Genomic DNA, 17857 nt, shown 5'->3' with positions numbered 1-17857 from the left:
AATAGTTTTACTCGTGTAAAATTCCTCTGGTACTTGCCCTTTGTTGTATATGTGTGTTATTAAATTGAAAAGCTTATGCTTTGTTTTAGGACCGCAGCATTTGAGTAGTTCTGCTGTTATGTTGTCTTTGCCTGGTGCTTTTATATAAGGGCAACCATTTAAAATCTAAATTAAAAAATTAAAAAATGAGACAACTACTGTGCAGCGAGTCCAGGTTATAATTGAGTGCCTAAAAGTATTTGACGCAGTTTCTGTTTGAAACCAAATTTAGAACCGCAGTAGACATAGTAAATAGAAATTCATGATCTATCTCAGAAGTGTTGAGAGTTTCAGGTGCTTTTCATAGTTTTTTTTCTTTTATTTTAGGCACCCATCTATACATGTCACCTGAACAACTAGCAGGGCGGCCATACAGCTACAAAGTGGACATCTACTCTCTCGGAGTGATCCTATTCGAGTTGCTACACCCATTCGATACAGAATCAGAACGTGTGGCCAAACTAACTGCTTTGAGGAGCAGAGCGATATCCGGCTGACTTCACCGCTGACTGTCCAAGCGAGGTGAGAGAAATTCGATTTATTAGGTATGTATATCAAAACTTAAAAAAACACAGGCACACAAACAGTTTTTGTGTGATTCTATTTCGAGATCCTATATACAGCTGTCAAACACTGAATCAAAACCAACCGCCAAACTAACTACGTTTACGGCCCAGCCACGACATTGGTCTAAGCGCGACAGCGGTGAGCGGCAGCCATACGTGCAAATGAAAAGTCCCATCGCTGTGTCTCGCTCCAATGTATGGCCGCCGCTCACCGCTGTCGCGCTTAGACCAATGTCGTGGCTGAGCCGTTAGACTGTGGCTTAGAGTCGCGTACTATCCAGATTTTACCTCTTGTCTGTCCCGTCCTTAGATCTTACTCGCGAAATTAGATCTTACGTCAACGCTACAACATATTCCAGAGAGATCATTTTCATTAGTCGATAGGGCCCACATGCGGGGTACGAGAGATTTCTGGAACGCGTGCCACAGGGCTCGCATTCGCGGAAACGTTTTCATTAGTCGATAGGGTTGGTTGTTATATCGCTTCGGGGAGTCCCCGTATGCTGTATACCGAACGAGTTATCGACTAATGAAATTGCGCCATTATACCGTTTGTGTGTCGTTCTGTTGTGTTTCTACATTTGACCGAGCGTAATGAGTATTTATTAATGGCCATTCACCGTGCCATCAGTCCCATGCATCCGAGCCAAATTCGAAAGTCGGAAAAGTATCACAAGGAAATCTAAAATCACCTGTACTTGTTTCAGGTGGAGGTGCTAAAGCTGATGCTAAGCGAGGACCCGTCCCGGCGGCCCACGGCCAGCGGCGTGCGCGCGCGCGCCCCCCTGTACCAGCGCAGCGACGACGCCTTCCACTTCACCCTGCCCCCTTCCCCTGTTGTCGCGTGAGACTTTTCCAACTGTATGCAGCGTTTTTTAAACTGTGGGGCGCGCCCCCCAGGGGTGCGCAGCAACATTATAAAGGGAGCGCGTGTTTCATTTTTGACCGCGGTGAAGCGTGCCTAAATAGTTTTTTCCCCTCACTAGCTCGGAAACACGTGTTTTCTCCTTTAATACCAGCGGGTAAAAACGCATTTTATCCACTAGTGGGTAAAGTAATTTGACCTTGAATAAAGTCAAATTACTGCTTTAAAGTTGATAAAAGTAGGTGAATCTAGTAATAAAGATGATTTACCACCTGTGGAACTACTGGAAGCAGTGATAAACGCATTTTTTGCGTTGTAGTTTCCTCGCTATAGTGAGGGGAAAAGTTTTGTGTTACACTCGGGTGCAAATTTATTTTAGTTCTCGTGTTTTAAAAAACTCACAAGTTCAGGTTCAATCCTTTCACTTGCTCGTTTTTCAATTCCACACTCGGCGTTAAAATACAACTTTGCCCCCTTGTATAACAAATAACTATAAAACCCCTGTTCTAAACTCTTAAATAGTATAGGGTCAGTTGCATCAAACCGTCGTTACCATTAAAGCCCTAAAGTTTATTCCATAGGAAGTTTCATAGTTCTGTACTGCATGATGTTAATCAGTCTTTTAACAGTTTTAACTGTGGTTGGCGCAGCTGGCCCTCAGAATGAAGGATACTCCACTTTTTTTTCTGTGTTTTGGTCCTTCCGACCGGATCAGTAGACAAATTGTTTGGAAGTTGCTAATTTTAAGAAAAGCGTTGTAGGGTAGGTTTTAAGAGATACCAGTCAGAGAGATGTGACTTACTTTATTGAAAATCTAGAAATATTTATTACTTAAATACAAAAAAATACATCACTGCATACAATCAATAATTATTGTTTTAAAAATCGATAAAATGTAACGCGATGCATTTATAAATCCAGTTTTAAATATCACAATTAATATTTTCTATTTTTAGTATATGACTCTAATTCTATACAGAAGTAAAGCTTGAACAGAAATATATACTACGCGCCATGTTGCAGAATTTCATGAGAAATATTGTTTTCACACCAAACTAAAGAGAAAAACAGCGCCCTTTTGACAATAGCACACCTCGGACTTGGCGATCAAATGTATGAACGAGGCACGTTCCTAGCACACAGTCTAAGCTCGTGTAGGTGAACGCGTACTATGCTTGTACGAGTGAAATATGACATGTCGACTGTTCGCGGTTTTGACAGGCGGTAACTGTGAGGTAACCGTGAGGGGGTGACGGCGCTTTCAGCACGGAGCGGGAGTGGCCATACTGTACGATAGTACTCTTTATTATACTGTGACAATAGTTATATATTTCTAGTCGGGCTTTACTTATATTAAATAACGTCAGTAATTTACTGTTAAAGTTTGTTAGGAATGTTTTGACTTTGCGTTCTAAAGTTATATTTTGTGGGTATTTTACTTGTAACTGAAAATAAAGTTATCAAGTCCTCCAAAGCAGTAATTCCCTTAAGTAGAACATAATTTTTAAAATTAAATGTAAGAAAACGCGAATTACCAAGAGTAATAAAAAAAGGTTTAGATTTAAGTGTATGTAATTATTATGCATTTTATGTCGCAGCTGTAAGCAAGGACGATATAATACGGGACAGACAAAACCCATACAAAAAAGCGTACCCCTGAAGTGTATAGGTCTTTTAGGCTTAAAACTAGATGGCGCTGTTTCGCAGCCTGGAAGTGGCCAAAATCATATTTTCCCCTAATATTTTTGCGTGTTTTTATTTTTTATGATATCATGTCAATACACATTTAAAAAAAAAAAAAGTTTGTAGGCATCATCAGTGTAGTTATGATAATATTTAATAGGTGGCGCTAATAAATCGAGGTACGATTCTTAGTATGAAGTATGTAAATCCTATATAAATTATCCTTGGCTGTAAGTTTTCGAATTAGACATAGCATTTTTGTTGGTCTCGTTTCCATGAAAAACCAACTTTGTTGCTTGCGATAAGGCTTTGACAAGTTATTTGTTAAAAAGTGGCCTTATGGTAAATACCAAACTGGCATTTTCACTAACTTAAGACACAATTTTTATGTTAAAAAGTCTAAGCTGCGACTATGTTTTGTGTTGTCCAATAACAGTAGCTAGAGGCGGCATTCTGAATGTTTAATATCTCTTTCAAAATCGCTGGATCTGTAATATTACAAACTACAGATAGACAATGAGCAATACTTGAAGATGATGATGATGGCCATTTTTTTTTCAAAGTTGTCCACCCCACTTTTTTTGGATTTGGGAATTTTGATGTGGTTTCCACTCAGAATCGTCTCTCTCTCTCAATCCTAATAATCTCTTTCAATCCTAATAGAAAAAAAGTGTCCTAAGTTTTTTTCCCATTCCGTTACCATTTTTTCGAATGGAAGGTTTGAAAAATGTATGGAAATCTTGGAACATTTTTTTTTCTCCTATCAGGATCGAAAGACCTCGCGATTCTGAGTATGAATCGCGTAAAAAATACCCATGTTACAAAAAAAAGTGGGGTGGACACCTTTGAAAAAAAAATGACGACCCATTCGTATCATTCACGTAGATTAGTCGAATCCAAACTACAACCGACAATAACCTAACCACAAAATTAAAATTTTGAAAAAACCCCGACCGCGACCTAGTGGACCGATTTTCATGAAACATGGCTAAGAACACTAAGAACACTCCCGACTAACACAGCTTTCAAATAAAAAAAAACTAAATCGAAATCGGTTCATCCGTTCGGGAGCTACGATGCCACAGACAGACAGACAGACAGACACGTCAAACTTATAACACCCCGTCGTTTTTTGCGTCGGGGGTTAAAAATAATAGATAGAGAAAAGAAGAAAAGGTCGTATGCCGTATTGGTCTTTGTGAATGACACATCTATGTCGTCAGAACGTTTGAATAGCTCGGCCCAAGCAATGGATTGTTTTATTAGATGTAATGACACATTAGGCTTATAAAGTGGAGGCACACCGACATTTTATCCCTGCGGCGCCTGTGCAAGTGTCTAGTCATGTCACTGTCATTCATATGTGAGAGAGAGAAATAAATATCTTCTCGCTCTCACGTATGAAATTCTTTATCTGTGCAATGGACTAATGAGGTGGCGCCATCTGACATAACCTTTAAATGTGCTTCTCATTGAAAGGCACGTATTGTAACGTACATTGGGGTCATACAACAATATTACATTACGTATTGATTTGATACAAATATCAGGCATCAGGCGACGTGTCTGCTCGTTTGCCTCCTAACCGATAAAAAATACAGCTAATCCTAGATACGGATTACTTAAATGTTCCCAGTTAGTATCTATATTTAATTATAAATAAATAAATAAATACCTAGTTATCTTAGTTATGCTAGTAAACCCCTATCGAAGTTTGGCTGTATGTCCAGGCAGGCAATTATGGTCGCGGGATAAATGATAAAACATCAGGCATCCCTATCGCACTATTTATAAGTGCGAAGCCCGATGTTTTATCATTTATCCCGCGACCATGATTGCCCTGCAGAGTTACATTTTTTTAAATTGAAAGCCTAATTTGTCATATTATATTACTTAATTAATTTTATGAATACTAGACAAAACGAATTTTGTCTAGTATTCACTGATCTAGTATCGAGCGGTGCGATAGTACTGATAGTAGCGTATAACTTTGTATGGAGGCTCTGTTATACGATAATGGAATTGTAATACGGGTCTCAAAATCTGCGTCTAAGGCACTGGTCCCATCGCAAGCTAGTAACCTATGAGCTATCAGCTATAAAAACGAACAAAAGATAAGCACTCTCGTGCAAATAAAAGACACGGCGATATTGCTAGCTCACCGCTGGGCGAGTAACTATAAACATCGCCGTGTCTCTTTTATTTACACGGGAGTGATTATTTTTTGTTCGTTTTTATATCCGATAGCTCATAGTTTACTAGCTCGCGGTGGGACCAGTGCCTAAGCTAACCGGGGTAACATCACTAGTACTTTTCATTAACACACTTATGTACTCAGTACCAGACAAAAAATGACGTAATCTAATCACCCGCTTATATGGCGACTACCCGTCTGGCGGGTTGTCCGGCAAAGTTCACGAGTGCCCACCAGACGGGTTTTTGTTTTCGAAAGTTTTAAGTCTCAATTTAAAAAGTTTAAAGAGTGCCATTGTTGTATCTTAGTTACATCTTTTAAATATTTTCGGTTTTTCTATCTTTCCGGAAGCTCCCCTTTTTTATAAGTTTAGTAATTTCGTAATAACACAGAACTACAAAGTATTGAAATGAACGATGTGATATTGCAGTTCATTAGCCTTTAGTTAGCTTTGACATGATTACAGACGCCCGTATAAAATTCCAAAAATGTGAGGTTCTCAAACAAAAAGTACCCCATTGCTTATCATAGGGACTAAATTTCCTCGTATATACCTACGAATAAGCGGTCAAGGCGTCTTTACGACAAGCGACAATGTGGTATCTTTGATTGAGAACGTCACCAATTTACTTTAAGATTAAGGCAATAAGTGTGTATGCATTGAAAATGTAAGACTGCCTCCGGTATTATGAATGAATGTTGGTATTTTTGATAACGTCGATTATTTAAAACTATGAGTTTAAAAATAAATTTACATATATTAGTTAAAACACTTGTTAAGGATCCTTTTGTAGCATCACATGCATTGTTTAGTTTTAGATGTTTATTACTATTGTATGTATTGCATAATTTTGTGCGAGTCATTAATAAATTAATGTTGACAAATACTGGTTTACTTATTTATTTACATACATATACATAATCACGCCTGTATCCCATAAAGGGGTAGGCAGAGCACATGAACTACTAAGTTTTGAAACTTAGTAGTTCTTAGTGGTTCTTAGTTCTTAGTGGGTTGAAAGAAATCCAAAATGTAACATTGCAGTTGAAGGTTGCCACAGCCTCTCGCCTACGCCACAATTTAACCCATATCCCACAGTCCTTCTACGACACCCACAATTTGAAATTCTTCAACCGTCACCCACGGTCTCATTTATTTACTTTTAAAAATACACTATATGACTTTCCGTCTTTACCAAATCGAAATACGAATTTCAGATATAATATTTTTGCGATTTATGACTGTATTTAAATAATACTAGTAGACTTTGTGAATGCAAATGATTGATAAACAGACACTAGCCATATCCAAAAATGAAAAATGACAATCGCACATCAACATACTAGCAAGCAAATATGTGAGTGTGTTTAGTAAAACGTCCCACTTTGTCGGTTACCATTAAGGCGAGATTTTTATATGAATAAACTGACAAAGCGGCTTTATAACAATTCACAAAGTGGGACGTTTTCCCGTGCACACTCACAATTAAACCTTTAAAACATTAAAGCGTGACATTTCGAGGTACATCGGGATAAGTGGCGAACACGAAGAGAGGCCTATGCTGTGAGTATGCTGGGCGATTAAAGACGATGATGCTGATCGCGAAACGTGGGTACATTTCATATTTGGCGCACACTCGTTACATTGACGCTGTTCTTCAAAGTTAAAACGAAGTAAGTCTTTATGCATTCCATACATACTTACTACAATTTTCTTTTCATTGACAGACGAAGATACAAGTTTTTTTAAAAGTAGTTGACGATATACTCGCTAGTGGGCGATTAAATACTGAAATGATGATGATGATCGCGAAACGGGGAAATCATTTCACGTTCTTTGACGCGACGGGGCCCCTATATCTGCGCAGTTTGCTCTTAGGGCACCTATTATGTTTCTAGGTGTCAACGGGTAACTAAATAATTCACTCACTCATATTTAAACTATTTATTCGTTCATAAAACTAGTATCACACGAGACAGAACCCGGGCCCATTGGGCGGCTCGGCCGGCACGCCGCGACGCAGCATACGGCATGCCTGCTCCTCTATACGACGTCGCACGTGATCCATTGTCTCTGCCACGTTGTACGGACTATAGTCTTCTAAATCTGGCTGTTCAAGTTCTTTATCTTTAATATCGTCCCGCGACGCTTCGGACCAGAGGCGCTCAGCGATGCCGCAAGCTCGGGGCCATACCCTGTTCAAAAAAGTCGAAAGTAATTTTTAGTCTGTAGCCAAAATGGGAACTACGAATACTCATTGTTCCGTCATGTCTAGTCAAATCATTTACGTAGGTACGCGTCTTTAACCGTTACCGATCTAACGCTAAAACAAATCGGTATTGAGTTGGGTCACTTTTAGAATCAGTGCAAGAAATAATAAAACAAAATTATTTTATGAAGGTTGTATTACCTCTGTATGAAGTTCGTGCTGTCTACGTACTCCCCCCACATACAAGCCTCTCCCCCGATCATGTTATGCACCAGAGTTCTGTCTGTGACGTTCATCCGAGGGTCGAAGTTGTAAAACTTCTCCCAGTCACCACCGTAGCCGAGGACAGATAGGTACCACTCTGAGGAAAAGAGGGCTTTCTTGCCAGCTTCCAGCACCTGGGTACAATAAAATACCCTTATTAGGATCGAGAAATGAGGAACTGAAGTGAAATACTGTTAACTCGGAATTTATAATATAAATTATCAGTATTCCATATTATGTGCTTATATTCTAGATGCAGTTAACACTAATAGAAATATAAAATTACTAAATAGAGGAAAAGCAGAAAATGTTTACCTCATTAACTTTTTGCACCCATGCACTTAGCCAGATTTGCACCACCGTGTCATTTGAAAGGGGCACTTTCTCGTCAAACACCTCCTGAAAAATTAAATAATGCCAGTTGTAGTTTAAATCAATCAGACGATAAAAACGACTCAATATCTGATTTGTAGTTCGTACTTCTAATATAAACTGACCACGGCGTATAAGCATGGTCGCGCGATAAATGATAAAACATCAGGCCGTCCCTATCGCACTTACAAATAGTGCGATAGGGGGACCATGCTTGCCTGCCAGGACAGACCTACAAATCCTAGTAAACTAGTCTTCCTACACTTATACCAAGTAGTGGTAAAATTAAGATAGGCTATTCTTTATTTATTTATTCCTTAAATTAACATTAACAGCCTAGCTAAACATGTCAATCGTACAGGAGGTTATAAACATGATACACACACAGGAGGGTATAAACATGGTACGCTATTGCAGTCACATGACAGCGAACGAAAGAAACAGAACTATTCTGATAATCGAAGTCGGTTAGAACGGGAGAGAAACCGAGTGTTTGAGGAACTTGCCTCCCAAACGATGATCTTCCTGTCCCCAACTAGCGGCGTGGCGCGTTCGATGAACAGGCTGTGGAGTTTCGTCCAGGACGTCATGTTGTGACGCATCATGTAGCGTAGGAGAGAAGGGTTTGATATCCTGGAAGAATAACAATGAGTCATAACAAAGACATATAACTCCGTATAGACAGATAAAGTCTAAGAAAAAAACGTAACTCAGTACCATACAGAAAAAGGTACGGCTGCCGAGATGGCATTACACCTTTGGGGTACGCTCAGCGAGATGGCGCTAATATTAACATTTGACATTTTAACACATATCGAGCTAAGAATATGAAATTGTCAAAACTGAGGTTCAAAAGTTTTAAGCCAAGAGATGTGTCAAGAGATGGCAGTCTATGCACTGTGATTACACATTTTACTTCGACAGTAACTCTATAATACTCGATCCTCTTTGGTCATAAGTAGTGATTAGGTATGCTGGATTAAGTTTCCAGTTGATACTACCATTATAATTGTGTCAGTGTTTTTAATAGTGGCAGCTTCGTGAGTTTTAGGACATCTGCTATCTAGTGAGAGTGCATCAAGGAGCGAGCTATCGAGTGGCTAAAATATAACCCATAAATTGCCCCATCGCGAAATGTCTATAACTAATATTCCGTTCTAAAATTACACATCCGTTTCGACTGTTTCTGAAATTATACATATTAAACCATCCGAAATGGATTTATTAAGACATGGTAGATTTATAATAAAAAAATAAAAAAAAAAAACGTTTTTTTTAAGTCATCAGGACAAACTGAAATAGATACCATACACTAAAGAAAAAGCGATCAAGCCCACTGGTGGCGAATCAAAAAAGTATTTAATAAAATAATTTGATTTGTTCCCTACTTCATCAGGTCAAAAAAGTAAGAGAAGGTTACTAAAAAGAGTGTGCAACAAAAGTATACCAGATCAGCAATATACTAAGTTCAGTAACCACTTACCAGCACTTATGGTCGACCTCATCACCTCCCAAATGCAGGTACTCGTCCGGGAACCAGTCCCTGACCTCCTCCAGCAGCTGGCCGAGGAACTTGTACGTGTGGTTGCTGGTCGGGTCCAGGGGCCCGAGGGACGTCACCTTCTTGCCTGTGTAGCATGGCGTGAGGAGCTGCGGGTACGCCTCGCCCCAGGAGCGCACGTGGCCTGATAACAGTTGTAAAACACTCTGTTTAAATCAGATTTGTCTTTATTCATAAACCTTTCCGTGCTCCGTGAATCGGTCTTTGCTCATTTAGTTCAGTATAGAATCGGCGAACGCGAGCGGTTTGGATCGAGAATGAGTGTGTGACTGCGCCGACCGAGAGCGAGAGCTACTTAGCAGAGCAACACAAAAACGTCAAGTTTTCATATTAAACTTCAGTTACTTACAATTTTTTGGTCATTACTATAGTGATGGGACTCTACAACAGTGACACAATAACCACCGTGAAAAAATACTCGTAATCGACGGCTCGGCATTCTTTCGACTTTGGGTCAGTTGCAAAAATCGTCTATCACAATATATCAAGTTTCATAGCCCTCTGCTGAATAGGTAATGTTTATCACCAAAAATATTTTTTCTAATGTAGGTAAATTTTCTGTTTTTCCTACTCAGAATCACGAGCCCTTTCGATGTAGGACAAAAAACAAGAGACAAAAAAATGGTCCCATTTTGTATTATTTTGCACTTTGTAATCGCTGTACAAAGTGTATGAAAAATAGTAACAAAGTAGAAAAATTTAATTTGGAACGCTTTTTTCCGCCTAGTAGGATGGAAAGGGCTCGTGATTAAATTACCTGTACCGAACCGTAAATTTACCTGTTTTAGAAAAAAAAAGTTTTTGAATCTTTTTTCGCGAAAATGCCCTTTTGTCACTCTGCTTAACTGTAGCCATTTAGTAAGCATAACAGAGGTTACGGAGAAGAAAATGCTACATAATTAATAGGTACCTGGGACGTCTATCTCCGGTATGACTCTGATCCCCCGGTCTCTGGCATATTCCACGATCTTCTTGATGTCGGCTTTCGTATACACCATTGACCGGTGATACGCACCTTTTTCGCTGAGTTAAAAACAAAGAATTATTAGGGTTAGGCAAATTTCTCATCCAAAATTGCGGGGTCAATATTATCTACCGCGAAGGCGAATACCGAAGTTCGTAAGTTACGGGCTTAGTCTCCTTTTAAGTAGATACTGCAATTAACATTTCGTCCGCCAGTCTGCTGTGCCATCGTCGAGTAGACTGACCAATAACGCCACCGACGGCTACAGCCGTCAACTAGCTTCGCCAGGGACTTAGGTAGGTACGTGGGGTGGGACTCCGAACAAGTTCAATTTACGTAGGAACTTACGTGTTATATTTATTTTTCCCCTCACCAGCTCGGAAACACGTGTTTTGTCCCTTAATACCAGCGGGTAAAAACGCATTTTATCCACTAGTGAGTAAAGTAATTTGACCTTGATAAAGTCAAATTAACTGCTTTAAAATTGATAAAAGGAGGTGAATCTAGTAATAAAGATGATTTACCACCTGTGAAACTACTGGAAGCAGTGATAAACGCATTTTTTGCGTTGTAGTTTCCTCGCTATAGTGAGGGGAAAAGTTTTGTGTTACACTCGGGTGCAAATGTATTTTACTTCTCGTGTGTTAAAAAACTCGCAAGTTCAGGATTCTATTCTCGAACCACTCGCTTCGCTCGTGGTTCAACTATCTAGAATCCTTTCACTTGCTCGTTTTTCAATTCCACACTCGGCGTTAAAATACAACTTTGCCCCCTTGTATAACAAATAACTATTATATAACACGTCGTCACGTATCAAAAGCGTGTTATATTTATTTCAGTATCTCACCTTAACTCAGGAAACTTCTCGCTCTGATATGGGAACGAGTGGTCATCAACGATGTGCCAATGGAACACGTTGAGCTTATTCATCGCCATAGCATCTAGCGTGGTGAGGAGTTTGTTAACTCGCAAGTAGTGTCGAGACGTGTCCAGTAGTAACCCGCGGTGCGGGTGGCGAGGGTAGTCGCGGATCTTCGTACCTTGAATTAGGAGAGTCTGAAACAATCGAATTTGATTAAGAAACTATTCAGGTAATTGTGATAAATTATAGATTTCTCTCAATTGATTACATTACAGTGCAAACGGAACGATATTAAGTAAGGCACTCAGGAATACATATAGGCGGGGACTTTGCAAATGATCCTGGTGTCACCTTGGATACCTAGGTATCCAAGGTTAGGTATATCATATATATTTTATATCTATAGAAGAATATTCTGCGCATCCACTTTTTTCAATGGCATTTGGATGGCATATTTTATCCATGCGATAGAGCTTCATTTAGAATTACTAGGGGCATTTTGTTAGTTAATACTTTTATGCTCTACTCTACCCTTAATAAAATAAATATTATAGGACTTTATTACACAGATTGACTGAGTCCCACAGTAAGCTGAAGAAGACTTGTGTTACCCTTAGAACTTTAAAAATAAAATAAACTTACCTCGTAGTCATCTGATTGGTAGAGCAGGTGTAGAAAGCTCTCGAGCCCGTGGAGAACGCCCCATATTGAATGTCCAGTCAAACTCGCCGTGTCCGATACCGTGAGATTGTCTGAAATGAAGAATAAGAGGATTCAATTGAAGATTGTCAAAAAGACCACAAACAAGTTGACCTGCAATCAAGTCCCGAGGAATTCTTGGGGAGGGTAACTTGTAGAACAAGTAGGTGCCTGAATAGCATGATACATAAGTCTTAGCATTTGCGCGGCGCAGATACTAGATTTCAGCGTTACCCGTACCGTATTACCTGCTTCCCTCGACCTCAAACCTGTCGAGTTTACTTACCTATGGTCGAACGAACACTTCATACCTCGTAAAAATATTTTAGTAATGGCTTATGGCTACATAGCTGCTCCATTATATAAGACTAACGATAAGTATAATGATTTATGGTTTGTACGTCAAACGAATAAGCTAGGAACATATAACGCGGACGTCCGCCGTCGCGCGACCGCGGACGCGGATCTAGACAATGAATATTGAATATACACTTAACCGTGCAAACTATCGGTCGTCGGTCGTGGGCGTGGCCTTGAGCGCACGGGCGTCCGATCGAAATCTGGCTCGCTGGATGTTTTGGTCAGCCGAAGCCACGTCCCGAAGACCGTGCCCACTGATCGGACGTCCGCGTAGTATGTTCCTAGCTATACCTACGCGAAGTACGCGACTACAATAAGTAGGTAGTTACTTACATAGGTATACCTACCTGATTTCAACATTGCAATATCATTTCTGACTTCTACCTATGTTATACTTACAACTTTCATCCATCCCATGGTAAGGGTACGCCTCGCAAGGCCGAGTCAACTGCACATCGACCGTATCCAAAGTAGGCGAGCTCCGATCAACACCCTGCCCATCGTAGTTACGCCTCGCGATTTTTGACAATTTCTGTACGGTCTTCTTGGCTCGCTGGATAGCGTCCGTTAAAATTTGACACGACTGTTTCGTTACCTGTAAACAATATATTGCCATTCACTCAAATGCTTTAGGTACTTAACACGATAGTACCTACTCTATCATATCTTATACTATTAAACGAGCAATTCTTGTATATTTATTTATTTATTTATTTATTTATTTATTTATATATACCGACGATCTCGGAAACCGCTCTAAGGATTTCGCTGAAATTTATTTTGTGGGGGGTTTCGGGGGTGAAAAATCGATCTAGCGTAGCCTTAGATCCCGGAAAACGCGAATTTTCGAGTTTTCTTGAGTTTTTCTTTCGCATTTGTAAACGTAAAATATGGTCCTTAATTTCGCCGCGCGCGCATCGATTCCGCGTAGCTCAGTCGCACGAGGTCGGTCTAATGTACGCAGATAGATCGTAGGTGTCAGGGTTTCGAATCCCGGCCAGAAATTAAGTTTTTGTTTTTTGTCTTTTTTTTTGTTTTTGTATTTATAAGAGTTTTTTTTTTATCTAAAGACGTGATATATTAAAATAGAACCGAGCGAAGCTCGGTCGCCCAGATATTATATATAATATACGATCATAGGTCTGTATGCATGTTGTCTATGATTATATTTCTATGAATTCTATGATAGTGTAATATCGGCTAAGTAGCATTCGTTTATGTTGATAAGTGAAGACACGAGTTTGTAAGTTAAAGATTCTGATTCGAGTACGTGTAATTAACAAATCAAATACCAACCATTATTCAAATTTTAATAGGTCAACCGTCATGCTACACTTAGGTATATAGATAGAGAACAAAAAATCGATAAGTTCAACGAAAACATGAATATACCCATGGTTTTAAAAAACAAGGGAATGCCTCTAACAGTAGGTATTCATAGAGGTTATTCTTACCTACCTATTATTGAATGTGAGCAAGCGGACGTTGAAATTATATGAACTAGCCATTTACGACCAACGTACGAAGTTAGTTGCAAATTTAGTTTAAGCTAAATTGAACTTACCTTAAATTCCAATTTATCCTTGTCAACTAAATAAACCGCTTTGTCCTTCCTCTCATATTGAGGCTTTGGCCATATTTCACCTCTGTAGGGATATAATTCGGCCCCGGCACAATACCTTGGCAAAATATTACCAATACCGACAATAATACAACACAACGTACCAACATGATGGTAGAAATACAACTGATTATAAACCGCAACCTAACGAGGAAATGTATCGCTTTTATTACTAGGAGAATGTTATCATATTTAGCATTTTAAAAATTATTAACACGGCTCGCATGTTTGCTTTTATTTATCAGTCATAACATTGATCACAAAAATATGGTGATGGATAGTTTACACCAAAATAAACCTTATTTTAAGGCAAGAAGGGCATTGACACTTACAAGTTAATTTTGTGGAGTCCCCCTTCACAGGGCAACTGTCAAAATAGTGTTGCCAGAGCTGGTATGCGGAAGGACTCAACTAGAAATTAAAAAGTGGCAACATTGTAGTGTCGTCCCGTTTTTTGAGGGTGAAAAAAAAATACGATGTGAAATTCGTAAATCGTATTTGTCAAACCAAAGTATCTCAAATTCAAAAGTGACTTGTGTTAAATTTTGTATGTTTTTTTTCTGCTTCGGGCGTTCGAGTGGTGCACGCGCGGGAAAACTAAATTTTGGATTTTTTGACCAAAAGCGGTCTTTTTAAAGGGTAATACCTGTTTTTGTCTGTGTTTTGTTATTATTGTATTGTATAATATTAGTTTTAGTGTTAATAGTGTAGTTATTTAAGTTATCGGGAGAAGACGGCAACTTCTCGGATGTGAGGCAGTTGCCCTCTTCTTTCCTCTCTCCAAAATGGAGTCAGATCAGTTTGACCCAGGGATCCTTGGGATTATTGTAAACCCGCCTTCACCGGCATGTCATATGGAGGTGGAAGAAACTCAGGCTGTCGTTTCGTTAGGTAAGATAATTAAATCATCCTCCTCTCCTAACATTACTCACACCAACAAGGACCATAGATCTAAAAAAAGGGATATGAAAACTATCATTTCTAACTCGGACGAACATGACGATTCATGTAAGATTCCTCGTACCGACCAACATCCGCCTTCTGAAATAGTTGCTCAGTCGAACATCCCAATTTCTTCTGATAGTGAGCCTGTTAGAGAAAACTCGGAAAAAAAATCTTCGGACAGATCTGTTCCTCAGTTTCAGACCAGAAACCTATACAATGACTCAGATAAAGGTCCATACATCGTGCATGTGGCTCGCGAGGCTTCGGAGGCGGACTCCGGTGCCTACATGCATCCGGTGAAATTTGGCCAATTTCTGTACACAAATGGCATATCTAACCTGAAGGATGGTGGAATTAAAAAAATTGGAAGAAATAGGCTGAGTGTAGAATTTTTATCCGCTGCCGGGGCTAATCAGTTTTTGTCGTGCTCATTGGCCAGTAATAATTGCAAGAAATTCATTCCTTCATACCACGTCACCAAAACGGGTATTGCACGTAACATCCCGACTGACTTATCGAACGAGGACCTACCAAATTTAATTTCCACTCCTTTCGGTTGTGGTAAGGTTGTAAAGGCGAGACGATTAAACTTTAAAAAAAGGAATCCTTCCGACAATTCCACTCAATGGGCCCCATCAGAAACTGTAGTTCTGACGTTTGACGGCCAAATTCTCCCGGACAAAGTGTTTTTATTCAGCTGTGCATTGGACGTGGTTCAATATTATTTCCCTACTGTGCAATGTTTCAAGTGTTGTCGCTTCGGCCATGTTCGGGCGCAATGCCGGTCTCGTCCTCGTTGTTCCAAATGTGCTCAGCCTCATGAAGGCAGTACCTGTTCGGCTGTCCCATCCTGCCTTAACTGCTTAGGTAAACATTGTGCTACGGACAAGGTTTGTTCCGAATTCATCAGGCAACAACAGATAAAAAGAATAATGGGAGATGAAAGTTTATCCTATCAGGAGGCGGATAGAAAGATTCCTAAAGCTCGCAGACCGTACAATGAAGCTGCTCAAACGAAGTCTTATAAAAAAACTGTTTTAATTCAAAAAAAAACTCCTGCCCTATCTAACCCTCATGGGTATGATGAGAAATCTCACAGGGCCTTAGTAGCAGACTACAATGCTCCTCAACCTGCTAATGGGGTTATGTTTAGGAATGGTCCAGCTAGTAGCCAATGTTCTTCTCCAGTTGCACCAGCGCCGACTGAACTGTTTTCTTTGGTCCATATTTTACCTATGCTCTATTCGGTGATCTCGTCTCTTGTATCTACTCTTCAGCAAAATGCTATCTCTCTACCGTCCAACGTTGCCAGTAGTTTAAAGGATTTATCTCCCTTCCTTTCCAGTGGCCCTGTCTGTGGGCCTTATGAAAATGGCGGTCAATTTTATCCAGTGGAACATCAGGAGCATCAGTCGTAACAAGACTGATCTTCTGTATGTCATTCGGAAATACAATCCTGTCTGTTTAGCTATTTCTGAAACCTGGTTAAAACCTGATTCTCATTTTAACTGTCCAAATTATGTATGTCTAAGACAGGATAATCCAAAAGGTCACGATGGCTGTGCCCTTTTGATTCGGAAAGATATTGACTTCTCCCTCTTTAACATCCCATCTCACCCTTCTCTTTATATCGTTGCATGTAAAATTTTCAACTTTACAGTAATATCTGTATATATTCCTCACCCCTCTGCTACTATTATTAATGACTTTTGGTCTCTCTTGGATAATGTCCCTGGTCCTTATCTTATGTTAGGTGATTTCAATTGCCACCACTCTCTTTGGGGTTCTCATCTCACCAATGCATCAGGTCGAAAAATGCTCCAGTTTATGGACTCGTTTAATTTGTGTGTTCTAAACGATGGTCGTCCTACTCGACGCACCGCTCCGTCTCAGAATCCCTCAGCAGTTGACATCTCTATTTGTTCACCTTCCCTGTCTTCTCTTCTTTCCTGGGATGTTCTGCCTTTTAGTTTTGGGAGTGACCACTTTCCTTTGCTTATTACTTATTCTTCTAGCTTCCAACCTCCTTCGGCTCCCCCTCCTCTTCAAAAGTTTAAGTTAGCCATGGCTGACTGGCCCCTTTTCTCTATTCTTACAGAAAATAAAATGAAGTCTTTGCCGCCTGTCTCTCGATCCAACTGTCTACATTGCTATAACCTTTTTTGCCAGGTTTTATTGGATTCAGCTGAAGTGGCCATACCCCTCAAGAATGTTTCTTCTAATCGTCGCCCTTCTCCTCCCTGGTGGGATTCCGAGTGTACCTCTCTGGTTAAGGATAGAAAATCTGCAGAAAGGGCTTTCTCGTCTGAGATGACCATGGAAAATTATCTGAACTTAAAAAGGGTGCAAGCCAAAACTAAAAAAATACTGCTTTCGAAAAAAGAGATGGTTGGACAAAGTTCTGCGAATCTTTATCTCCAGCCACTCATCCTTCAGTTGTATGGCGCAGTATTAAATCTTTCAGAAATGCCTGCTCCTCGTCGTCTCCGCCCTCGTCCTTTTCTAACTGTCCTTCTTGGCTGTATGAATTTTCCGATAAACTGGCTCCTCCTTATGTGCCTAACTGGTCTGAACTTCCATCTAAGAATACTGAACTCCCTAATTATGATGACTTCTTATCTTCTCCTTTTCATCTTTCCGAATTACAACTTG

At 39.8% G+C, this 17857-nt stretch overlaps 2 protein-coding genes across 2 annotated transcripts in view; one reads left to right on the top strand and one right to left on the bottom strand.

Moving 5' to 3' along the window:
• The window catches only part of LOC125225607 (eukaryotic translation initiation factor 2-alpha kinase-like), a 40823-nt gene extending 39150 nt beyond the window's left edge, over nt 1-1673 (top strand). Inside the window, 3 exon segments of the mRNA XM_048129395.1 lie at nt 367-515; nt 517-561; nt 1313-1673. Coding sequence (XP_047985352.1) covers nt 367-515; nt 517-561; nt 1313-1453 — 335 coding nt within the window. The 3' untranslated portion in view covers nt 1454-1673.
• Nucleotides 1674-7277: 5604 nt separating this feature from the next.
• Nucleotides 7278-15109, bottom strand: LOC125233306 (beta-hexosaminidase subunit alpha-like). Its single transcript, XM_048139274.1, has 11 exons — nt 15098-15109; nt 14204-14404; nt 13039-13234; nt 12223-12332; nt 11566-11774; nt 10665-10777; nt 9677-9878; nt 8700-8826; nt 8137-8220; nt 7759-7955; nt 7278-7543 (listed from the first exon to the last, which is right to left on the bottom strand). The coding sequence occupies exons 1-11, from the start codon at nt 15107-15109 to the stop codon at nt 7315-7317; spliced, it is 1680 nt and encodes a 559-aa protein (XP_047995231.1). The 3' UTR covers nt 7278-7314.
• Between the last annotated feature and the right edge of the window lie 2748 nt (nt 15110-17857).

The sequence above is a fragment of the Leguminivora glycinivorella genome, chromosome 1 (genome assembly GCF_023078275.1).
Source record: "Leguminivora glycinivorella isolate SPB_JAAS2020 chromosome 1, LegGlyc_1.1, whole genome shotgun sequence".
Classification (NCBI taxonomy): Eukaryota; Metazoa; Arthropoda; class Insecta; order Lepidoptera; family Tortricidae; genus Leguminivora; species Leguminivora glycinivorella.
Note: the sequence above shows the minus strand (reverse complement) of the source record. Positions and strands in the feature narration are given on the sequence as shown.

What these genes read in the sequence shown, in the direction of transcription:
- LOC125233306 (XM_048139274.1), bottom strand. An exon ending in GGAAGATCATCGTTTGGGAG is followed by an intron (nt 8,221 to 8,699) that starts GCAAGTTCCTCA and finishes TTAATTTTTCAG; the next exon opens with GAGGTGTTTGACGAGAAAGT. An exon ending in AGCACGAACTTCATACAGAG is followed by an intron (nt 7,544 to 7,758) that starts GTAATACAACCT and finishes TTTTTTGAACAG; the next exon opens with GGTATGGCCCCGAGCTTGCG.